Source organism: Paramormyrops kingsleyae, chromosome 1, assembly GCF_048594095.1.
Source record: "Paramormyrops kingsleyae isolate MSU_618 chromosome 1, PKINGS_0.4, whole genome shotgun sequence".
NCBI classification, from domain to species: domain Eukaryota; kingdom Metazoa; phylum Chordata; class Actinopteri; order Osteoglossiformes; family Mormyridae; genus Paramormyrops; species Paramormyrops kingsleyae.
This window is the reverse complement of record NC_132797.1, coordinates 23,102,997-23,129,743: the sequence shown is the minus strand read 5'-3', so window position 1 is coordinate 23,129,743 and position 26,747 is coordinate 23,102,997. Positions and strand designations below refer to the sequence as shown.

Below are 26,747 nucleotides of genomic sequence, written 5' to 3'. Positions count from 1 at the left end.
AGATCCACAAGAGTGACCTTTGTTTGCTTTCTATTCTTGCTTTCTGTTAAAGCAAGTCACACATAGTTAGAGATGTCTATAAGCAGCAACAATGTTACGGTGTTACTTGTGCCTTCTATCTAGAAATGTAGAAAAGTCCAGAAGGGCTTGGTGTTCAAATTATGATTAATATGCTATCAGTAATTTGCTGTGCTGTAAATATAGGATCAGGAATAGGAAATGGATGTTAATTCCGAGGATTTAAGTTTCAGAAAGATCAGAGCTAGTTGCAAACTGTTATTTTGCAAGCTGCCTGGAAACTCCACAAAGTTTGTTTGTTTGTTTGTAAAGGTCATGACAAATGTCCCTTCAGATACGAGGGATTAAATGCGATATGTCCGACCGACTTGCAGCACATGTTGCTCTAGAGATTTGTTATAGTGCCACGGTTTTTAAAAGGGAATAAATGACAAAAGAAAACAGCAAGGTCCCTTGCTGTCAGATAAATTACAATCATCATTATTTTAACACACTGGGTCCAGTCATACACACACACACACACACACACACACACAGATATATATATATATATATATATACATACACACACACACACCCTTTTCTGTATGATATTTACACATCTATGTACACAACAAAACAAACAATGCACTTAGAAGTACACATCAATGTAGCTTTATATTTTAGCTAGCTGGTGAGATTATTATCGTTATCATTATTCACATAGTGAGCCATTCTTCTAATGAATGGAAATGGAATGCAGTTCAGACATTCTCATTAGTGAGGGAGTGAAAGGTGAAGGGCTGATCAATCTTATAGTCACCCCACAAAAATGCAGAGTTCAACTTACTGTGCTGGAAGACGGGTCCATTGTCATTGACATCAGACAATATAATGGTAACTGTGGTAGTAGCTGAGTAGCTACCAGATAATCCCATCATGTCCTTCACCTGCACTACTACAAAGTACTTTTCCCGAGTTTCCCTGTCCATGTTGGCCAGTGAGGTCACAATGATTCCTAGGAGACACGTAGCACATTCTATGCACAGGCTTTTCATATGCAGAGATTTTATGCCATGCACCACAACAATATACAGTACTGTGCAAAAGTCTTAGGTAGTCAAATAAATGATGTTCAAATAGTCGTCACGTTGGTAAAAATTATTTACTCAATTTAATTATTTGATTGAGTTGGTGGTCAAATATACATGGAATGTCTGTGGTGTCCCCGAGGAGAGGTTTGGGAACTGAAGCAGCGTTCATCTGTTGGTCTTATTAGCATATGTTCTAATGTTAAATTCTTGTAAATTATTTTTTTCCTGAGCAAATATCCACTGACTGCCGTAATGAATAGCCTTAAACATTTTCTTCGAGTGCCTAAAACTTTTGCACAGTAGTGTGGGTAGGGAAGAGCTTTGTGTAGAAGCTCAGCTGCATACTGTAGTTTGACTGTCTAGGAACATGACCGACATTGCTATCTAAAGGTTGGGTTTTTCTTTTTACTTTAAATTCTGACAATAAATCAGACACTGACAACAAACTCAGGCATCCATCTATTTTCTGAAACCACTTATCCTATTCAGTGCTGGGGGGGGGGGGGTGGTCTGGAGCCCATCTTGCAGGCTACATGAGCAAGGCCAGGCACCAACCCATCAAAGGGCACACTCATGCACCATTAACTCACACATGCACACCTATGGGCAACTTTGTAACTCTAATTAACCTCAGCATGTTTTTGGACTGTGGGGGGTAGCTGGAGTTCCCAGAGGGACCGCCACAATTCTCAGGTCCCAGAGGTGTGACACAATAGGGCTAACCACCACACCACCATGCCACCCCAAACATATAATCAATAAATGTTGTCTTATACAGTATCTGTAATATGAAGCTACTTTTATTCAGTGTATGCCAGTCACTACTGTTTATGATGTATGTTAGATTTTCTCAAGTTTGGTTCGTAATGGACTGATTGTTTGCACATTTGAACAAATATGTGCCTCAAATTTATAAGTCAAATAGGTCTCCTGATGCTCTGTCGTTTAAGATTAAAAGAAATTCCACCAAAAAAGGTATGTAAGCTTTGTTCATCATCAGATAATCGTAGGGATCCAAACTAAATTAAACACAAACAGGGATCTAACCCTCTGGTTTCTAAGGAATCTCACTTGCGTACAGGAGATTTCTGTTTTGTGATTCATCTTGCCAGAACAGAGAGCAGAACTTACACACACACCTGGTGTGTTCCTGATCACAGCGTTATAAATGCTTAATTTGTATTACACACATATGATAGTGGCATACTTTCTATATTTAATGATATTTATTTTTCTAAGAGATCCATTTCACAGTTTCTGATTTTCTCTAATTCCACATGGACATCAAATTAAAATCATCAGTAAAAATACTCCTTTTGTTTTGAAAGCTATAGCTATAGAAGTTCTATTTGTGCCTGACTCTAACACAGCCACAAAAGGGACTAAGTGTGAAATTCTGGTGAATTTCTGCTGTGACAAGTTTTCATTTCCTATGTGGTTTGTCCTGTTTCCCCATTTTAAACTAGGCAACACCTTCAACTAAAATATTTTTAATTAGGTATCTGGAAAACTATTTTTTTGGCTTTGCCATTTTAAAAACATTAACACACTAATAAGAATATCATTGATACATTGAGGTTGGGATAAAGTTTTACTGTCTATCTGCTTTACCCCAATGGGACCTAATAAATTAACCAATGGGAATTAAGTGGCTTAAACATTTCATTGGATGAAAAACCTACCAATCCTGAGTTTCACAGACTTGTTTGGCCCAACCCCAGTAATTTGTAATGGTGTCTTGTGCCAGAGGCAGTGGCCTGGCATGTTCGACAGGTCCAATTAGTGAGTTTCACATAGCAAAATAAATAAAATAAAAAAATACAAATTGCAGAGTACCTTTTTAATTATGCCTGTAGTAAAGCTTGAAAGCTAGGGGAAGGGGCTCATAATTTTCTTTTTTTCCTGTTTGTATTTGGTTGTGCTTCATTTTTAATAAAATTTAATGAGTTGCAGCTCAAGTTGAGAACTTTTGGTTGCATATTTATAGCAACTCAGAAGGCCTGTTAAAGCAGACTTGCAGGGCAATATTAATAACCAATAATATCAATTAAAATATGATATCCTAAGTAGTACATGTCCAACTGCTAATATAATTCCAATCACACAAAAAAAAAAAACAATAAAAATATACAAATAAAAATTAATGAATGACAATGAGGGAAAGTATTTCATTTGGAAACACCCAAAGTCCATTTGTAATTGTACCTGTTTTTGGCTCCACTGAGAAATACGGCTCCCCTTGCAGTATGGAGTAGATGAGCTTGGCGTGGTTCCCATGCGACGGATCATCTGCATCTGTGGCTGTCACTTGCACTACTGTGGTCCCTGTGTGGGGAGAGATTACACAGGTGGCGCTGGCTCGACCTGCCACTCACGCTCACAGGGGAAAATAATTACGCCAGAAGCCTGTGGAGTTTCTCTCAGCTGGGGATGACATACATGCTCAGAGTGGGACTTTGGGTGCCACAGGGACAATGCCGAGTGTGTGCGCCTGTCAGTCTCAGTCTGCTCTGACATATCCGCGTCTCGCTCATTTAAATAGGCAACATTTGCATAACAATATTTACTATTACAATAGTACAAGTGCCGTGTAAAAGTACCTAATAACAATATCCCTTGGAATCACCGAGATTCACTGTTGATTTACCCTCAAGTCCGACCATTAAAGCTGCCAAAATATGAAGTCTGTTAATGATACTAATAGAACGTGCAATGAACTATACATTCACTAAGGTTGCATAGGTGCCAGTTATATTTTGCACATAAAATAGATATACATACCACTGGGAGACATTTCTGGAATTACTGACACATACGGTTCATTCTGGAACTGTGGCATGTTGTCATTGATGTCCTGGACTTTGATGATGAATTCTGACTCAGGTTCAACAGGCTGGTTAGTTTTCCTGTTTATAGCCTGGGATCTCAGTATATAGAAGGCCTTCTCTTCCCTGTCGAGCTTGTGTAATGTGTAGATCTCCCCCGAATACTCGTCTATGATGAATACTTCTCCAGCACCCTCACCAGACAGAAGGTACTTAATGGAAAAGTCGCCTTTGTCATAGTCTGATTTGATCTACATAAAAAACCAAAAAATCAAAATTCATCTACCTGAAAAATGACACAATATCATTCTGGAATTTCCTCTGACCTAGATAAGGCATGATGTATTCCTTTTTCTTGTTTTAAGCATTATTTACCTGTCCAATCATTCGGGGATTTGGGTCCTCCTCCTGAACCAAAAGCTGTTTCCAAATCCAGCCGCGTCTGAAGCGCCGGTATGACACGTGCTCCTCTTCGGCCACACAGGGATCTCTGTGCTGCTTGGCCATCTGCACGTCCTCCGCCGTGGAGCATCTCGTCACCAGGGAGAAGAAGAGCAAAGGCAGGAACACGGAGTTGTGCATCATTTACTTTTGGCCTCTGCCCTTTGCCCCTCTTCTAGTCCGCTTTGCTCAGACAGCACCTGGCACTGCTGTCCCATTTACTGTAAATTGCAACCGCTCGAACCAACAGGACATGGGGGTGACATAACATCAGAGACGAAATCCATGATGCATCAGAAGGCCCATCATTATGCATGCCCATCTCTGTAAGACACAAATGCAATACTTTGCTTGAAACACATTGTTGCATCCTTTAATCTTCTCAATATAGCAAACCTTGAATGCACAACAGCAAGACGTACTACAGCCCAACCAGATACAGCTGAGATCTGGAAAAAAGTAAAAGAATAAGTATCCAAACATCATAAGTGAATGTATGCATGACCTGCCTTAGACTGTAGCATTGAGTATGTCTATACAGTATGTCTTTTTTCTTTCTTTTTTCTTTTCATCTGACTGCTGTGTTGGCCCCCTTCGTCCCCATCCCCGTCCCCAAAGGGTTGGCCATAAACTTGTTCATCTTTGTGTGTAAATCAATTTGATGCTAAAAATTAGATATAACTGATTTATGGGGCCCCTGAATTGTGTCTAAAAAGATCCTTAATCACAATTGGGACAGAAAAACCAGTGGACATGTTTAAGTCATTTGGACTAGCAGTTAGTATGGCTTATTTGAAGAATCGCATGAAGTTGCAGGTTAACCTGGTAAGCTTGATGTGTCTGCTTCTACAAAAACTAAGGAAACCCTACATAATTCAGCTATGGGAACTGACCACATGTATCACCATGACACATTACAGTACAGTAAGTTTTTCACTTATACCCATGTACTTTATTCATGGCTAATGTCTGAATTGACAGTGGTTAGATTCCTGATTTTTTCCAGTAAATATTACATTTGCCACCAGGTATTCTACAGTAGTAGTTGTGTCAGTTTTCCCTAATTTTTAGTCATTAACACTGGGCAGAAAACAGATTCATAAACAGTTTTTCTGTTGACCCACTCGTTGTACTGAGGTGGGTTAGATATTTTGACAGTGGTGTAAATACTCATATAAATATATAAAATTAAAAACATCTAGTATTTTAGTAAATGATTAAAATATACAGGTATATTGCCTTATATTCTAAATACTGTTTATAGTAGAATTAGCTTGCAGTGTAAAATGAATGAGAAAGTTGTGAAAACATTCAGAAATCTTTGGACAAACATGTGATACATTCTAGGCCCAGTATGTGAACATTTCTGATTGCGGCCTGGTCCTAAAGACCACTGTGTTAAGGCCAGTCAGTGATGCCTCAAATACAAAGCTTTGTACTTTAGGACATTTACAGCATATGAATTACAAAGCAGCATGAATCCATCATGGAGAAGAACAAACCATATACCGCAATAATTTTTCAAAAGTTATAACATTATTGGTTTTAAAAAAAAACTTTATTAGTAAAATATTTAAACACCACTCAAGTCATATATTACACATAATTTATTAATTTGCATTATTGATTATCCATGGAGACATTGAATATGTTAGATATACTGCTAATTACACACTTATAATTATTTGCAGTTGCGGCATAAAATAATGGAAATACCACATGAAAATGGAATATAAATTTTGAGTGACTAAATATCAATGACAAACGCAGCTACGGAGGTGAGTCATAATAGGTAGCAGTGCGAATGAGAATTAGAAATATGTGGCAGCTGTACAAGAGGTCTGATAATCAATACTTTGATATGTAAGATCAAGGAGATGGAGCCTTAATTGCAGGTGCATGACTCATAAAAACTGTGGAATTATTTAATTTATCAAGGGTAACAGTCTGAGAAATCTTGACAGCATATGTCAAACACTTAAAAAAATGTATTTCTTACATAGTACCAAGTCGACACTCATCAACAGGGTTAGACCACAAAATATAGCCTCCAAAATTAGCACAGAATTGAATTTGTTGAGTCTCAACAAAAACTATACATCATGAGCTTCCTTACATGGGGATTTATTTCAGAGCTTCTGTTGTGAAACCCCCTTCATCCATTTCAAATGAATAAAGACACATAACCTGATGTAAGGACCTTGCAACCCAGACCTCTGAGCAAAGGAAAAAGCAAAATGGCCTGATGAGTCATTTTTACTCCTTTTTCAGACATCCAGATGGGTTTACGTTTGGTGGAAGACAAAGGCTGCCTTCAGCTCATATTGTGAAGTTTTATGGGCGGCCAACTTGTGGGAGTCATGAGGTCATATAACAGCCCAGGAATATATGGCCATTTTAGTGGACCATGTCCACCCTATGGTGCCTAGGTTTGTGAAGTCCACCCAGAAGATCACAGGGACTGAACACCCCCCCCCCACTGGCCAGCTGTACCTTAACCGCTGCTCTAACGAGATTCATTCTATAATTCAGGGCCTTAGCTATCCCAGCCAAAAACTCTTCACACCCCTGCAGTCAGTGAGGAGGTTTCACAGTATCAGAACTCTGACTAGCAGATTCAAGAACAGCGTCTTCTTCCCCCAAGCCATTTCCAATGTATGCATTTCCCGTAACAGCCGTATCTTTGGCACATGCGCTTTATAAGCACTGTCATTGCACTTTATCAACTTCTGCATATTGTCTATAGTTTGCACTTGTCTCAGAGACTTGTTTAGTCTCTTTCGAACCAAGTGTGACTGAAAGAGCAAGCAATACAATGCAGCTGTTGCACATTGCAAATAAAAATGTTGAATCTTGGTACAGAGTTGCTTCATGTTCTCACGTCCCAAGAGGAAAACGCCACCATGTACACCAAGTGCAGCAACATCCACGGACCCTCGTCACATATCAGCAGGGAGCTATTCTTTTTCATGCCTTATCTGCCAGTAATTGATTAATTAGCCACATCCCTTTGCTAATTATTAAATGATTGCTGAACAAATGGTGCATTCAGGCAAACCTTGTGGAAAACTGCTAAAATAGTTGGCAGCCTTGATATTGACAGGCCATCAAAAGAACTCAAGACTCTGTTTCATTTCTCCCTACAGTATATCCTCTCGCTTTGTCGTTCAATTTTGAAAGCTTATAGAAGAAATCCTGGGATTTGTTTTTCAAGGGTAGAATTTTCATAACATTTAGAAATTGTTAATGAACTATTCTACTGTCATGTAGTATTTTTAATAATTGGCCTTTAAAGTTTGGAGCATTCTTTTTATTGTTTAATAATTTGAACAACTCAGCTAACAAATATCAAGTGAATGTGTAATTAAATTTGCCTTTTATCACTAAAACCTTCAACATAATTTAAAAAATATTTAACATTACTAATAAGCATTTCTGACAATTCTAGCACTGGGCACATTTCTGATGAGTAGAATCTTACATAATGCAAATGTTAAAATGCTTATATACCTCAGTCAGGAGTCAGAATCTAGAAAGGAATTATCTGTAGCTTAGAATAAATTTAAGGAATAAATCAGGTCATTGTGATTTTTTAGGTAAAACTAAAAGAAAGTGTATCTACAGGACTGCATGACTTGCTGATACTCAGTCTTAGACCAACTAAATAATAAAGTCATACTCTGATTTTATAGTATATTGTCTATTTGGGTGCATTGAAAATGTTAGACCTTAATGTCAATCTATCCATCCATCCAGCCAGCTAGACATCCATCTTCCAAAATTTTGGTGGCAGAGGAAAGTCTGAAGTTGGATAGGAAGTCAATCCATCCCAAGATCCGCTTGTCCCCACATGAGCAACTTAGAAATGCCAATTAGTTAACTGTGTATATGTGGATCATAGGGGAAATCCAGAATTTAAATAGGGTTGAAGTGAGTTATGATAGCCTCTAAGGGCGGCATAATGCATTTGTTAAGGAGAACTTATACAAAGGGAAATTTATTATATGGCTTAGACATTTCTTTTCTTTTTTTGCCGCGTGGCTGTAATGGAAGCTGCATTTCAATTTGAAATTGTAATATTTGCAAGAAAAATTCAACTGCAAACCCATCACAAAGTCGGCTAATCTGGAAACTTAGCAGAAAGGTATTATGCTTAAGATATAAACAGGATTCAGTAATTATTAATGATGCAATCTTACATATATATATATATATGACAAGCATAGCTATTTCTATTGAGCAAAGTCTATTACAAGCTTTGGTGTACCATATTAAAAACGTGGTGCTTTTTTCATATGGGAACCAGCGCTTATGTATAATAAGAAACATTGGCCTTTCTGTTTTAGATGAATCTTCTTGTCTGCAGAAATGATACTGTAATCCAACCTCTCCCTTGTATTGCTTTCACATCTCTCCCTATTTCATATTTCATCCACAGCCGTGCAGATGTTGGAGCAGGCGGTGGATTAATAACTAATGTTTCACTGAAGACATGCCAGACTTTTCTCAAGATATAAAGAACCAGTAAAATAATGAGATGCATAAACTATCGCTTTGATTCACTTTCTTTTCTAACTCATAGGTTTAAATACAACAGTTCTTTAAAACTGTTCAAAATAGTGTAAATGCTTTATGGTCTATATAATAAAATGACTAAACTTCATAAAAATGTGGAATAATGTATAATTTCAGGACAGTCTCCTATTTGTCTTCTGCTTATGAATAAATGCTTCGATTTTCAGCTGATGTTCAGCTTGTCATAGACGTCTTCAGAGGAAGTATGCCTTTCTGTAGAGTGCTGCTACAATATTTATTTATTTTCTAAAACTGCACGCATATTGTCAGTCAGGTGAATCGCAGTAATAAATCAATCTGCTATTATAATCTTTAATAGTAACTCACGTTACTTACAATTCTTGATGTAGAATACGTTCTAAAATTAACAGAAATAAGGCGAAATGTTAAATCATTAACAGAAGAATGGAGTTCTACGAACAATATGTTTTGGGCTCGTAAATGTGATAATAATCTGTTTAGGTACAAACGTCAAACACAAATGAAAAGCAGTGCAGGTGAACTAGGGTTGGCGTTCCCAGCCTTTTCATGACCGCATACTGGTTAATGTTGTGTAAAAATTTCACAGACCAGTAAAAATTGCGAACTGGGGGGAGGGGACCGCTGGTGGCAGATCAGTCAGTGAAACGTTTAATAAGTTTAAGTTTAGCCGTTTCTATTTTTTTTCCAACATGCGTGATTGTTAGCGGTCACAAAAAAGTCGTGGGGTGAAAATATATCGCTCAATTTTGGAAATTAACCAACCCCACTCAAAACTGCCAACATTCTGAGGGCTGAATGAATGCCAATATTGGCCCATGGACTGCAGACTAGGAACATTATTCCAGGCTCTCTGAAGCAGCTTTAGTGCATGATTTGATGTATGTGTGAATGTGTACGTACTTCTGTGCAGTGACATCCTATGGCCAATGCTTTATTACCTGCATGCCCTTGAATATGCTCCATGTATATAAGCTAGGCTGCTAACGACTTTATTTTGAAATGGAGTTTCTAATCATGTGAACATCTCATCCATCCTGAACAATCATTCATTGCAAGGCTTCATTGCACACTGCATGTAGGACATTTGAAAGAAAGCAGTTGTACATCTATAATAAAGTTTCTCAGTAGTAGGGCTTTAGTCACAGTGGATAGTGTGTATGGTGGAACAGTCATTGTTTGTGTCAGCCAAATTGAATTAAATGATTTTGCAGGAGTACTCAGTCTGTTGGGATTCCAAAGAAGTCATTTAAAGAAACAAAAACATCTGGATCCAGAACTACATAAGCTGAAAGTCAGAGTTTTTCAACTAAAATCATTATGTAGTCACATGTACTTGTTGGAGGTCACATCATCTACGTAATTCACATTATGAAAGCAGATTTATACAGGTAACTTTGGGGAATATAATGCAGAGGCTTATTTATTTGCTTCAAATGTCCCAAATTTCACCAGTTTTTAGTTTTGTAGGTTATTAGGACTATTGAAGGAATATGGACATTTGTGGCTTGGAAAGATAAATGCACACTGATGAACTTAGATTTTAATATAAATTGATTAAAACATTACTGCAACAAACATACAACACTCATGCTGAGGTAATTTTAACAACCGAGTAATATGACATGCTCAGTGTCACTAAACGCTGCCATAATGAATCTATCTAATCAGCTGTTATTGTTAATTTGCTAAAGACAGTAATAGGTACTGATTAACACTGACTCAGAACTTGCTATTGCAACATGCTATTGCAGAACTGAAAGCATATAAGCAATATATAAAAGTGATCTTGAAAAAATGTATTGTTAGTTTGGCTTTGGCAATGCCAGCTGTCAAAATTATAATACCAAATGTCACCAAATTCTTCTGCAAATTCCTCCACAAATATCATGCAAAAAGAAAGAACAGCTTGGTTTTCCTTTATAATTGTCACACCCACCTCACGTGATCGGCCATGATTGCCGGAAACTAAGGAAAACCACCGTATTTAAGCCTCGCACTGACATTAGTCTGGTGCGAGGTATTTTAGTAATGTACATACTGAGCGCTCTGACTATTCGTTGTCTCCCCAGTTACGTTCCATCTTCCTGGCCCTGCCCGCTCCATCCTCGACTCCTGCCTGCCCTCCTGCCCGTCCGCCCTCCCCGTGACACCCGTCGTGGATTTCCCCGTGTTCGTCCCCCGTGTCTCTGGCTTGACCTACTGGCTTCTCGACCCTCGGCATCCCCTTTCTCGACGACGACATCGGATCACGTTCTGGACTCTGGCTTCTGGCTCCTGGCAATGACTTGGATACGGCTCATGACCTCCCTTCTCTTAATCCCTAATAAACCTGGTTGCCTGAATTTGTCTCCGTGGATCTTTCTGTGCAGAACAATAATAATATTTTGAATGTCTCCTTCAGCATTCACCAATACGGAACAAAACTGCCACGTTGATCTTCACAAGAAATTAAAATTTCACAATATAGAAAATGTTTTTTGTTTCCATTATATTTTAGGTTGCTGTCTGGAATCTGCTTTTTGGACATTCTGACACGTTTTGGATTAATTTTTTTCCACATTTGCAATAGTGAATTTATACACATATTCAAAAACCTGCTGAATATATATGTGTGTATGGATTATGTTTATATTACATTGTGGGGAGCAAATGTTCCCCACAATGTAATAAAACCTGCTGTTTTGACATAGTGGGGACCATTTTTCAGACCCACACTAAGATTTGAGAAGGCAATTAAAAAACTAAAAATGCCAAAGGTCTCATATTTTTTGGTTATTTATGGTTAAGGTCATCCTGTTGGGATTAGAATTTTCCCCATAGAAACTAATGGAGAGTCCCCACACAGATTTAATTACAAACCTGTGTGTGTGTGTGTGTGTGTGTGTGTGTGTTTGTGTGTGTCTGAAATATAGAAAGATAGTGTCACAACAACCTTCCACTTTGCACTACCTCTGACCAAAGGCCACAACCTTAATCGTAAAGACCCACATGTCCTGGTTTTCTGTCAGTCTTCTGCACCTTAGCAGGTTACCCCCCCCAAGTAATCAGTGCTGACAGGCCGCTCTCTACAAGGAACATACTGTAGCTGAGGCACCAAGACAGATTCAAGCTCCAAGTTACTGTGGGCATCACCTACTGTAGGATGGAGTTCTGGAACTAAATGAGGTCGAGTGATCAGCCAAGAGCAAACAAAACAAACCAGAAAGACTGAGCAGGAAAAATCAACCTCAAACCTGGGCAAGGAAACCCTGACCAGAAAGAGTGTAAATACACTGCTTACAGGTGTAGCTGATTATACGTCCGCAGACATCCCACCTGAGTCTCCCGCAAATTGACAGCAGCTCCCTGACACCCACAAATGATGCGCAGTGTCCCAGAACTCTGTCGTTCCGCTACTCAGTGGTGGTAAAACTAGCCAGCAAGAAGTATTACCACTGCAACCTTCTCAACCCTGGTCAGCAAATTACGCCAGTCGGCAATATTCATATACGGCAGAGGTCACTAACAGGTGGACTGCGGTCCGGGTCCGGACCCAGAAGCTGTCCCATACGGACAGGGGCGTTGCTAGAGATTTTGGGCCCCATGAAAGCATATCATATTAGGCCCCCCAGTCCAAACCAATCCAGTTATTTTCCTAATTTTTTAGGGCCCCTGTCACTCAGGGGCCCTTGGAATCGTCCTAGCTTTCCTCCCCCTTACGGCACCCCTGCATACGGACCCGGACTGATAGCAAAAACATTAAGTTATTATTTAAATAATTCTATTTTAACCGGCACAGCGTTTGTAGTCTTTTCGGTAGTGGTTTAGCAGTAGAACCGTCGTTTCCCCCGCCAATGAACGTCAAACGCCTTTGACCACCAAGCAAGACGTAATTTGGCTTATATAGCCCTTTGTCTGCGCTAATGTGATATTAGTGTTAATAGCAGCAGTGAAGCTAACACCCGCAAACAAAAAGCCGTAATGTTCCTAACAGAGTGACTGGTCTGTCCTGAAATCATACAGCTGAAAAGTTTTCAAATACAGTATGTATTATATAACATGTTGGATAAATAGACGTAGTTTATTGTTGATTTCATGTTTGTTGAACTTTTTAACATATGTATAAAGTAATGTTATCTGTTATATAAATAAACTCAGGTGTAACAAAAAATGTACATTTTCATGGCTGCCAAATCTCAAGCATCTGGCATGACACTCACACTTTCAGACTCGTGGAAATTTTACAGCAAATCCATATTATTCCATTATAAAACCTAAAATTAGCTACGTCAAAGGTGTATTTAGATGGTTAAATACAAAAGCAGACTATTTACAAGGTAAGAACTGTTACATGTGTGCAGACATCCCGAATTGACCATCTCACTCCAGCCAGCTGGCCGAAGTTCTATGTCACGTGACAATAAATATTGTCAAAACGTTTTTGAATTGTACTGAATTAATTTGATTTGACAGTCAGGTACTGATTACATGCAATATTTATACAACTAATAGGATACTTAAATATATATCACACTAAATAGTTAGACATTATGATCTTCCGGACCTTTGCTTCAAGAAATTTTCTCTAACTGGACCTCTTTAAATTTTAGTTGAATACCCCTGATATACGGTATTACCGTAATACCAGCCTGCCACTGGCCAGCACCCCCTTCCTGCTGGGTGCTCCTCTCTGCCTTCCTGAACAATATCCCAAAGGTGGAATGTCTGCATTAGGAACATCTGGAAGCTGCTGTGGTTCATCACACCTGTAGCAAGTAGCTATTAAGCTGGATTCTGGTCTTGATGTGACTGAAAGAAATCATTCTAATATACATATTCAAGTAAATATTATTATAGAAGTTCAGAACAAAATCCTAATAAATAAAAGCAGAGAGAGTAGCCACACTGTTTAGATGTTTACCTGACAAAGCAGGAGCTAGTACTGTAGCCTCTGAGCTTTGATATTAGTTTCTGTAGCTCCCAAGCTACCTCTGAGCTTCTGTGGCTTTCTTACAGATGATCTAGGTTACTCTCATCGGAAAAAGACACGTGACTTAGGTCAGGTGAACTGGTATCGCTCAGTTTCTGTTTGTTGATGCGTCCTTTAATAGACTGACATCCAATTAACCAGCCTTGTACCCTGTGCTGCCTGGGGTAACCGTCAGGCCTCCCAAGATTCTGAACAGGAAAAGTGGTTGGACAGTTGATGTGTAGGTGGCGGTTCGTTAACGTGGGCCACTTGGGCAGCAACCCCCATTAAATATCCAGTGAAGAAAGTATACTTAGACAAGTTAAACATAAATTACATTACATAAAACAAAATAATTTTGAAGGTAGTCTGTCAGCATTCATTAAAAATTGGTACCAAATTGTATTTGGTTAATTTTTGTGTTAATGCATATATTATCTGGGTGAGGCTGCTCTCTAATTGTTATTTTTTTCTCCAGATTTTCAGACATTCCCACTTTTATTGGCGGCGAATTGGAAACGTGAGTCTTTCTGGAGATGGCAGCTTCCAGTGGAACTGTAAAAATCAAAGAAAACTTGTTTATTTCCTTACATAAATACACTTCCACTGGAAGAAAAAAAGGGGGTAGTTTGGAGGAGCTTGGACCGGAACAATCTGATTCACATGTCCAGTAGCCGGCAAGTGATTGAGGATGAGCTTACACCTGGGGATTTATGTTCAAGTATGTTTATGTTTAGGCAGCATTCCAGTGTGCTGTGTTTATGTTTAGACTTCATTTTATCTATCTATCTATCTATCTATCTATCTATCTATCTATCTATCTATCTATCTATCTATCTATCTATTGCTGAGCAACGATGTGCTACCCCCCCCCAAAAAAAACAAACAAACAATTGTCACCAGCCACCACTGTTGATGTGTATATGGATGGATGGATGGATGGTATCTTCGAATTCTGATTATTTCTGTGAGTATGCCCTGTAGTTTACTGGCAGCCCATCCAGGATACCAGGGTTCCCTGCCTTGTGCCCTTTAGACCAGGTTGGAGGATCCTGATCCATGGAGAGCCGGTGTGGGTTTTTGGGAAGACCTCTCAGTCAGCCAATAACAGTGGGTCCCCAGGACTGGAGTTGAGAACCACTGTATTATTAATGGCTGACTTGGAGGCCATCCCAAAAACCCACACCCACACTGGCTCTCCATGGATCAAGTTCCCCACCCCTGCTCTACACTAACCATGACTCTGTACTAAAAAAAAGCAGTTTCTCAACAATATATCGAAAAAAAATAAATGGAAATATTATTATTGAAATTTCCAGGTTTCTTTAGCCCATATTTAAGCACCACTCACAAGCTAAAGCACTGTGCATTGTGAGCCTCAGTAAACACAGTAGTTTTGTACTTTAATAAAGGGAGCTTCAACACAATCTTCACATTGGTCGGCTGCAATCCTTTAAGTAACCTTTATTAATGTTTGCACGGATGAAATGTCATCACCATCCACCTGTAACAGGTGGAAAGAAACCCCAGCCTGTATGTAAAGACTCCAAAAGTGTATATTTCTAGACGATGTTGCTAATAAATGGGGTTAGACCATGGTACACATTTTTGTTGTACATATACAGTATGACATTCTGATATTTCACAGGAATTATAAAGGGTTCCACATGACATAGTAAAGATATGAATGTTTTCGTTATTCTTGGTATGGGGCTTTATTTCAACAAAATAACACCACTTAAAATGTATTTAATGCAACACAAAAGGCATAAATTAAAATAAATGAGTGAAATATTTTTTAGTCTTCCTGAAAGAGTTACGTTCATCTTTGTCTTTGTCTGCCTTTACGTCCTTTGCTTTTTGATTTAAAAAAAAAAATGTCTTTGGCATTGATAAAGCCTTTTATGCCATGTGTCCACCCATGCTATGCGGAGAAGACTGTAAGAAAAGTCTTTTTTCTAGTGCTTTGTAGTCCATCTGATGGCCCACGGTGCACAGAGGAGGAGGAAGGTGTACTTAAGGGCTAATGACTGTGTAAATGCTGTTCAGCTGTGGCAGCTTTGATTTGTCCTTCATGCGAACAACAAGAGAAAAAAATATATACTACCATCCCACTGAATTAATACTAAAAGAGTCCGTGAACCGGCTCCCTTTCAAGTGCATTTCAAAGTGCTGCCTTGCGCCGGCGTTCACAGCTACGAAAGCGGCATGTTAAGCTGAACTGATTTTAGGGAAGCTAGTAGCAACTGCCTTTAGCAGCAGCTACAGCAAACAGACTCACAACCTTTGTGTCGATGACCTTTAAGACTGGAATGCTGGGTGTCAGAGTTTCTCTCTCGGGGTTTTATTAATTCCCCATAGAGGAACTGATCTGTTTTTTTTTTTCTTTTTATATATTTTGTAATATACATAGATCACTCTTAGCATGTCACCCAGTAAAGTGAATCTTAACTCCTGTACCTGTGGAAAGGATTCTTTGGAATAATTAAGTAGAATTACTATACATGTAGAAAAACACTGCAAAAAAATTAAATTATGAACATAAAAAATCATAGTCATAAGAACCCTCATACTGTCTTAATGTTGCTTAAAGCTGCACACACACACACACACACACACGCACACACACGCGGGAGCAATTAGGGGTTAAGGACTTTACTCAAAGGCCCAACGGTGACATTACTCTGCCAACCCTGGGGTCACAGGCACAGCGTCCCAGCCCACTGTTCACTGTAAAATGTATTATTTTTATACTAGCACTGAATTTGCACACATGAAATTATACAGGCATCCGTGTTTCATGTGGAAGTTATTTATAACTGCTTTTTCAGTTAACATGCTTGTTTATGAATCATTTTGCTGTCATACTTTCAAAGGTGCGAAGCTTCTGTTTTTTTTTTTAGTTGTCTCTTCTCTTACCCTTGTAAATTGCTGTTGAAGGCACATCAGTTCAGTCTCCATCAGATTACCACTCTGAAAGCAGATGCACTTAATTGGTCATGAGAGGGCCTTGTCGGCATGTGATGTTTATTGTTCCGCTTGGCGAAGCTCTGACACTTCATCTTTTCTAAATCTGATCCCTGTCCACTCTTTAATAAACCCGCCTCATTCAGAAGCATGTTTTCAGCCTCAAAGTATAATAAAAGGAGCTTCAGGGTAATTAAACTTTATTCTTTTATTTGTGCCTTTAATGTTATTGCCATTATTTTTAACATCACAGCGTTTCAATTTACTTTAATTTATTTCACTATGCATGGAATCATAGACGCTTACTTTTCATTACATCATGCTTGTGTAGCTTATTTGGTTTAATTTTGACTTTATATAACAATCGTTGAATAAACCATAGCAGTAGTCAAGATGCTCTTTCAAACCATTTCAATTTGCACGAATATTTAAAATATAAATTTATTTTAAATAGCATGCACTCTGTCTGTTATCGACCTACCTGCAAACAGTTATAAGAAAATAATTTCAACACCGCAGCCTAAGGAAGGGAAGAAAAAAAGATTCAACTGACCCAATGACCTTTTATCTATGATGTTTTTGACAGTAAACCAACAAAATCAGCTCCCCGACAATGACGCAAATCACAGTCCTACCTTAAAAAATAAGATCTGCACTTCCAATCTATTCCATTTCACCAGGTTCACCATAGGTTCATGAGACAAATCTGCACAGATTCCAGCTGAATACACAGGCCTCCTCAAGCAGACATCATAAACAGTGCAGGGAAATGGTATCCAGAATGTCTACAGGACGAAGACTTCTCTGGCTTTTCTCTATACCAAACATTCCCAACTCATACCCATCTCTCCTTTTTTCCCTCCCTTTTTAGTGAAACTTCTAGAGGGGAAGAACAAACACAGGGACTTTTGTCTGGAATCACATTGGAACTGAGCTGTACATTCACTGCCTTCATTATAATGCAGACGGCTCAAGCCAGGGGATGGCAATGGGTTTTTTTTTGTCCTTTTGTGGACAATACAGCATTTATTAGAAGTTAGCTAGAGTACCAGGATGGTAGTCCAGATCAGGCAAGGATTTTTTTGTGCGATGCATTCTTTCTTGACACTGCTGTAGAAAGATTGAGCCATTCCTTTGAGGCCTTTAAAACTGACACGTGAAAAAATGTGCTGTTTGCATTTGTTTGACATCATCACACATTTTTGGAACCAAGGACATACCTTATTGTTAAAGTGTTGATGTGTGGCTGTAGCTCATACTAGATGGAGAATCAGACCAATATCACCTGCTGTTCAATTTGAGGAAAATTTTCTGCTGCATTTCTCTAAAACAGCCCTTGCTTTGAATGTTTTGACCTCCCGTTTTACTTACAATGCATACATGATTATTAATAAGTTCATAAATAAACATCAATATTTCTGCATGTTTTTGGTTTTTTTCCATCACAGTTTAGAACTTTCATTTTCTATTTTGACTAAAGTTGACAGAACAAATATCAAATACATCATGCATGCGATAATTGCTAGTTTATTGCTGTCAGAATGCCGGACATAGGAAACGTTTTTTAATTAAGGCTGCTGACATAGCGTTTTGAATCTCTCATGTTGCAAATTACGTATTCAAACATGAAGCATGAGGAGGGAACGTGCCTGGAGACAGAATTGAAAACACTGCCTCAACTCTTTGTAAATTGGAAGGCGAGTTTAAATTTTCAGTTCAGTTCACCGTTGTTACTAGTAGGGGGTCATTTCATGACACACAAGACAGATTGCTAGTGACTATCAGCCAAGGAAGAGCTCAGTTACTGCCAAATGTGAAGCACACATGTGGTCCATCTCAATCTGCATGTCAAGAGACATAATGCCGACATAATAACAGATCAACATGCACTTTATTAGGTACACATAGCTAGTACTGAGTAGGGCCCACGTTTGCCTTCGGAACCACGACTAGACAGTTCATGTTCAGAGAGGCTATTTTTCTTTTTTTTTTCAGTCACGACCTTCTTGTTAGCTGTAATGAGTATGGCTGTTCTCCTCTGACCTCTCTCATTAACAGGGTTTTTTTTTTCACCACAAAATTCTTGCTAACTCTGTGAGCTATAGACACTCTGGTGTGTGAAAATGGTGGATGTTTCTGAGATGCTGGATCCCCCACGTCGGACACTAACAATCACACCATGTTCAAAGCATCTTAGCTCTTCTAATGTTGATGCAAACAGTAACTGAAGCTCTTGACCACATTTTGATGTTGTGCCTGCAGCCACATGATTGGCTGTTTGTAGGCGCAGGCTGTTTGCACATTACACTGACCACTAAGTATATCTAGTGTAATATTCTCAAAAGGCATATGCTAAAGTCAGATCCCAACAGGAAAGCTAGCACACTTCAGTTCTGCTGAGATTAATCTGTAGATGGACTTGTTAGAAATAGTACAAGCTGTCTGCTAAGTTTATTTCACACACCTCTCTCCCAGGGAAAACTCTCTAACATATCCAAATTTTCAAAATTGTAAGCAATATCTGTTTCTGTGCCAGCAAACTTCTGATTCAGTGTGATTTACATTTACATTTTAGACTCTGCTTTTAGTGACTCTGACACTTAGCTTACTTACCAGTTTGCTTCCTGATCCGTGTATTTGCATGATGACACTTACTTGGATGTCATATTAAAATATAACTGTAGATTTGAAAATCTTACTTCGGGTTTATATTGAAGGAACTTCATTTATATATGATGAATCACTAAAGCGGGTTATTCGAACTTTTTTTTTTCCCTCGGAAAGATTATGTGAATATAGTTGTTCCCAAAAATCCCTTGAAAACAAAAATTTGAATCACAAAGGATACTGTATGATTTATGATGTGTGCTGCATCACCTCCCATAGCAGAAACAGAGGCTCTCCAATCCAAGAAGGTAGATGAAGAAAAAGAAAACACCGCTTTATTCATCTCTTTCTGCAACAAACAGCCCTCCTCCAAAAGTCCCATTAGTTACTGCAAATGCTTTTTTCCCACCTTTTATCCATTGACATCCAAAGCCGTTAATATCGGCAGCCTTTTCAGCTAAATCACCAGCAGCAATTTAAAGTCAAGGTTAAGACGGTGAATAAAGTGTACTCAGTTAGCTGTAGTTTGGCCAGAGTATCTGATAATAGGCCCAACAGTAAAAAAGGGAGTCATTTCAAAAATATACACCCTACCATGGCTAAATTGGCTAGCAGTGACAGTGTATAATCTTGTGCAATAACCGGCATAAATTACGTGAAGTGGAGAGGGCATTGATGGCTTAGTAGAGGGGACAGCCCCCAGTACTCACAAATATGAAACAAGTTTGCTATGCATTATGGGAAGTATTGTTGAGTTAGAGGGACATGCAGTTGATTTATATTCTCAGTTCACGTTCAAGGATATCATTCCATCATCTAATTGGTGTACCCTGTGGACTTGCTTACCATCACAAACATTTTTTCCCCAGAAATTATCAACTAAATTATTATAGTACAAGCATCACAACCGTTATATGACCGTCTGGTAAAACACAAGGAATTTGGAAGTTGCTTTAATTAATGATTCTGGTGTAAGACACTGTTAGTTCTATTTAAATAAGATCTCAGATCAAAGAAGATGTTTTTCCTTTGACTAATAAGCATATAAACCAAGTGTTAACTACTGATATTTCTGATATTTTCATAATTTAATGAAAGACTTTTTGTAATTCTTTGTAATTAGAAATATCAATACCAATTTTTAATACAAATAAGTTTTATTTTTTCTTTAAGCATTCATACGTATGTTCATTTTTATCATAGCGTATCAACAAGCCCATCCATCCATCCATCCATCCACCTTCCATACCTGCTTATCCAGTACAGGCTTGTGCTAAGCCTGGGTCCTGACATAGAGACACCCTGGACTGGATGCCAGTCCACCACAGGTCAGATACTGGCTGATGATTGTGTTAAACGAACAAAGCCTCTGTTTCTTCCCATGCAGACTAATATATGTAACCAGCAAGGAACAATAGAGCCCTGGCACACTATCACAGATTGTACAGTTTAATCCAGAACAATTAGACCTTTTGCTTGTATGCGATGTAAACCACTAATATCAGTTGTGACCCCAAACCCAAATAGACAAATCAGTTTTAGGGCCTTAGTGCACTAAAACTGTCCACAACAAATGTTAACTTGAATTATATTTGCTCGAAGTAGAATTATACTCTGCCCATCTTACAACCAGGGATGTGTAATTCAGGTCCAGAGAGTAAAAGTCCACAGGGTACTCAACTGGTTGGTTGAAAAAAAATCTTTGTCTGGACTGTTACTCTCTTGATCTGAACTACCCACATCTACCCACTTATCCTAGACATAACTTCACAATGCTAACTCTACAATGGTCAATAACAGATTTACAAATGATGAAAATGTGATACAGGAACTCTTTTTAGTTAAATAGTACTATTCTTTTCCATTGTGGCTTTTCCAGTGTTCTTTATGCAAATTTGGTACTGATGTCCTGGTTGGCAGGATATAGCAGCATCTTTATAGCGTATATTATGACGTAATGAATGGGTCTATGTTTGTACCAGCTAGCAGAATAACAGTTCAGACAATTAAACTCTCTTCGTGTCTACAATAGCATCAAAATGTGAAATAAAAAATATAGTAAATTTCATGATATGTATTAGTTATATTTTCCATTATTAAGTTGATGCTATTATATGTGACTTCTTGTCCTGGAAATGGAAAATGTACCATAACAAAAGAGCTTTCATTGAGTGAAATAATCACTTCAATTCTGTACCATGATATCATGACCAATAAATGTTTCTTGTTTCTTTAAGGGTTTTCTTTTACATTTTCTACATTCCTTGGTTTAAACTTACTGCAATTAAATAGCACTGTTCTCGAAATGTTTTTCTTAGTATTCATAATCAGCTGAGCTATTTTTGTAGCACTATTTCAATAAATGAATTTTTAATTTAAAAAGTGTCATATTAAAGGCTTTTGATATGCTGTTATTTTAAATAAGAGTTTCTGTTATTTAAAATGAAATATTATATTGATGTATTTTTCGTTGGTTTTTGAGTAGAGTGCATTTTTTTTTTTTTCCAAAAGAATTTTCTTGTTCGGCAAAAGAAAGAAAAAAACCAAGCACTTCAGAGCAGGGACGCACAAAGACAGCTCTGTTTCACTTAAGACTCGCTTCATTTGCAGGAGACCATTATCACGGATGACTGCAGCTCACACATGAGTCTCCTCAGAGCCCGGCAACATGGGAAAAAATGACACACTGTTGTCCCCACTCTCCCACAGGAACCAGGGGTCTAATGGAAAGCCTCGCTCTCAAGCTCTTCTCACACATGTTTGTTACATTTAGTTGCTCATGTGACGTCTTTATCGAAAGAAACTTTCTATATATTTATGCAGATAGATATTTTCAAGAGGTATTCACATTAAGTGCCTTGGAAAAGGATACGATGTTCGGGGGCACAGCAGGGGCATAGATATCCTGGCAGAATCAAGGGGGGCTAGCACTTTACAGGGACCCTTGAACACGTAAAATTATATGTAAAATCGGGCAGGGGGACCAAGATGACATTTTGTCAGGGGGCCAAGAGTTTCTAGCTATGCCCCTGATGACATCAGAACCCCTGATCGAATAGAATGCCTTTATTGTCATTGTATATTGCAAGTACAACTAAATTCGATAGCTTCTCTCTGCCTTCTCTTCGAACCTCATAACTAAAAACATTAACCATACATAACTGACAGCCATTGAAACACATCATTTACATCCCACAAAATGAATAAAATTAGTTTGAAACTGCTTGTCACTTATGACAAATATGCCAAATACAAAGATGTTTATTGCTGAGATATGCCTCCCCCCCCCCCCCCCCCCCAGGTTATGTTTCAGATCGATATTTCAGCGTTATGTAGACTTTATATTTTTGGCATGAGATTAGGTTGTCCACTGCCCATGGAAGAGGACACAGGACAACTGCGAGGAGGTGCGTCACGCTTGGGGAGGACCAGCTGGACCAGGAGCACAGTGAGCTGGTGGGACAACAGCAGCCGCTGCGGGAGGAGTTGGACCGCCTATGGAAAGATGTGGAGAAAATTATGTGGGTAGAGGTCTCGAGATTAAAGCAAGAGACCACCGTTGAGCTGTGCAGCCGGGAGGAGGTCTACCGTGGTCTTGGGGCCCAGCTGGTGGAGGAGCACTGGGGGCGGAGTCCAACCTATGGGACTGCCTGGGGAGGTGCCGTGACTGGGAGGGCTTGTTAGCCTATGAGTGCCAGAAGCTTGATCACCACAGAGTTGTGACCCTAACCTCATTGAAGGTATTTGGGATGTACTGAAGGAGGCTTTATGGAGTGGTTCAACTCACTTGTCAATACAGGATCTCGGTGAGAAATTAATGCAAATATGGATTAAAACAAAGGGTGAGATGTTGCATAAGCCTGTGGAAACAATGCCATGACAAATGTGCGCCATAATCAAAGCTAAAGGCGGTCCAATGAAAAATTCAAATGGCGACTTTTTTTTTGGCCAGGCAGTGTATACCGAATGAGAAGATGATGTTACAGAGGAAGGTAGAGACAGTAGTAGATAGTGAGAGATAGCAAACCCCAGCAAGGCTGTGCATGACTGCACAATCGCAGCAAATCAGCACAGCAAAGTCACAAAGGCTGAGTGTGCACAAAGTTCCCTGAGAATGGTGATTAATAAGCATCGTCTCTGCTGACCCATTACCTGATAACAACCCCTACTCATTGGGGCAGAAGGTCACATAGTTTAGGATTCTCCTTGTTCAATCAGAGAAGTCCAGGTGAACAAATAGGCAAAAAGATCTAAGTCACTTTGGATAAAAGGATCAGCCACACAATTAAATGTATGAGTAATTATGGTCAAATTAAACACAGTTCTACTGGCTAGCTTAATCAACTCCCACATAAACTCAGGCACTCACTTTATTACCAGGTAAATCTTGACTCAGATCATTTACTGGGCCAGTGGGCAGGATGAGGACAGCTTTGATAAGGATTTGTTAAAGCGGGGTGGGATTATAAGAATTTTACCCTTAAACCAGTAAGAATTTACACAGCATAGTACTGATAACATTATTGATATTGTAGCACCAGTGGAGCGCATGTCCCAGCATATACCATATACCAAGCACTGTGTATATGTTTCTTTTTTTCTTTATATATTTTTTTACTTATATATTTATACAGTTTTAGAAATTGTTTTCTATTGTTTCTATTGTCTATATTGTTATTTTTTGCTGATCCTATGGATCCTGTTATACTTTCTTTTTTTACTGTCTTTTTCATTATTGCTGCTGTTCTAAAAGAATTTCCCCATTGTGGGATTAATAAAGTCAATCTAATCTAATATAATCTAATCTAATCTAATGCCCCGCATGCAATTGCAAATAGCCCTTGTTGTTGTTGTTATTGTTAATGTTAATGGTTGCATTTCCCTATTGTCGCTCTTGTGTTTGCCCGTGTCTTGTGTGTAACCGGTCCGATCCTCACGTGTATTTAGCATGTGTGCATCTTGCAGTTCGCCGTCTGACAGCCTTGTGTTTCCCATCTGTGTATTGGGTTCGGTGCTCGTTGGGTGCCCGTGTTAGTCCTTTTAAGGACTGTGAATAAAGAGCATGTTTTCCCCGGCAAGCAGGTCTCCATGTCTCTCTCTGCTCCTACGATGCCTCGGTTCCCCCAGTGCCACAATATAGATGAAGATGTGCACAATTCAATACCAAACCAGATTAGTTTGATCTAAAAGGGGAAAAGACTATCAAATCATTACATTATTAATAAAACTGTTTGAAAATTAGAGTGCGAATGTATCTATGTAGAGGATTTTTTTTAAACAAGTGAAAAACAAGCGTGTCTTCAAATGGAATGAAATGAACAAGTTTTCTGTTAAGGTTTAAAAAGAAAACAGCAACCAAAAATTGAAACCGAACATCCCACAAGATGGCTGCCCATATACCAACAGATGGGCTGAAGGCAACCTTTGTCAAATAAAAACCCAGGTTTAAAAATCATCAGACTGCTTTACAGTTTTTTTCATTCCTTAACCAATGGTCCTTAGCCCAGGAAATGTGTCTTTGTGCATCAGCCTTGGATTCAAACCATTTTGGAATTCTAGCCCTGCCAAACGTTCTAGCTTTGCAAACTTCATGACATATGTTTCTTTTAGGATTGGGTCATCGAGGTGTTGATTCATTTCTGTGGTTATTCCTGGGGCTATACATTTGTGATTTTCAGCAAATATCCTGTCAAGTGCCTTGCCAATTCAGATTATATATGTTTGTCATATATACTTTTGTTTTGTGAGCGATGCACCTGAAATTCCTGAACCAAGTTTTTGCCCCCTTGGGAAGTCAGTTAGGTGCTTCAGGTTCCTTTTAAATCTCTGTGATTTGCCGGATCTCCTTTTTCACTGACATTTATACCTGGCCTTTGTGACTGTGTTTATAATTGTGATGCAATCACTTCAGAGTTAGTCTTTCCATGTAAAGCTTCCCATATTTTCAACACCCATTACATATACACAAGCACAAATATACATTAGGTACACTTACCAGACACTTTTATCAAAAGCAATGATTTTTTTTGAGAAAGCAGGAATCACCCAAAAATGCTAAAAAAAAAGAATGATTAAGGTATAATGTGTAAGGGTAGGTGATGTGCCCATGGGCGTTGCCACCATTAAATCCCCCCCCCCCCCCCCACACACATTGAAAATGCTTCTGACGCCCCAGGATGTGCCTTTTGCTTTCTTTGGTGTGCTGCTGCCCCCCTTGATGGCAAACAGGTACTGCATCAATGCGCCCCCCCCCCCCCACACAAAAGAAAAAAAAAAAAACTTGGGCCTGGGCATCAGGTTTGTTCTGGTTCCAACACTGGTTAATGGATTTGAGCCGCCGACCTTCTGATCACAAGCACAGCGTCCAAACCCATGGATGAGTCACATATCACCTGAAATATCTGGCAAATTTATGCTCATTGCTCACATCACGCCATTTTACTAAATATATATAGACATTTGTCATACCTGCACATTAATTTATACATCCCGACTATGTCATGAAACAGTGTACATAAATGTCAGATACCGTACAGAAATACAGAACTGACAAAAGACCGAGAGTGAGTAACTCATACAAAGCCATTTGCGGCAATTGGGGTGAACGCAGATGACAAAATGAAAAGCTGTTAAATACTCATACCAAAAACAGAATTGGCGAGCGCAGATCAAAATTAATAAGGGCAACCCGTGTCAAGCTGACAGCCCGTCTCTGCATCGGAGCGGGAGCATGCGTACCTCGTCTGTGTGAATGGAAATTTGCATCAGTGTGACAGCGAGGATTCACTCCCGCGTAATTATCCTCACCTCCTGGATAACACGAGACCTTTCCTGCTCCTCGGCTGGCTTTGCGTGCCGAATGGGCCCTTTCTCAATGCACAAGCTTCAATGGGCAATGCACCAATCTCGTTGTCTGTGAAAATTACCATCAAACCATTTACTTGAATTTTTTTTTTTTCTTGTTTGTTTGTTCATCTTGTTTTCTTCCACAAAGCAGTCAGAAAAGGCAGTGTGAATATGCAATCCAGTAATATACCGACAGACAAGTGTGTTAATATTGTATTTCATTATTTTTATCATTGAAAATAAATAATATACCTGACTTTGACTTTGTATCAATAAAAAAGTAAAAGATCCATCCAATCCATCCCTCCATTTTCTAACTGCTTCTCCCAGTCTGCATCACATGATATTCAGAAACTGGTGATTTCATTTCCACATATCTGGTGAAAACAATGCAGTAACCTGAGGCTTTCAGTGTTATCTTGATCTACGTGTACATATACGCATGCTTTTGAACTGCTGCTGTTT

General features: G+C 38.9%; 1 protein-coding gene across 5 annotated transcripts in view; it reads right to left on the bottom strand.

Annotated features, from left to right (window-relative positions):
• Nucleotides 1–17,681, bottom strand: part of cdh19 (cadherin 19, type 2) — a 30,524-nt gene extending 12,843 nt beyond the window's left edge. For 3 of the 5 annotated variants that reach the window (XM_023800300.2, XM_023800301.2, XM_023800302.2), the window contains exons 1-5: nt 17,465–17,681; nt 4,292–4,681; nt 3,873–4,167; nt 3,297–3,416; nt 848–1,015 (exon numbers count right to left, since the gene is read on the bottom strand). In XM_023800300.2, the coding sequence (XP_023656068.2) occupies nt 848–1,015; nt 3,297–3,416; nt 3,873–4,167; nt 4,292–4,501 (793 nt within the window). In that variant the 5' untranslated portion in view covers nt 4,502–4,681; nt 17,465–17,681. Of the gene's footprint in view, nt 1–847; nt 1,016–3,296; nt 3,417–3,872; nt 4,168–4,291; nt 4,682–16,781; nt 16,836–17,310; nt 17,350–17,464 lie in introns of all 5 variants that reach the window. The other 2 variants (XM_023800298.2, XM_023800299.2) reach the window with 2 other exon arrangements.
• Between the last annotated feature and the right edge of the window lie 9,066 nt (nt 17,682–26,747).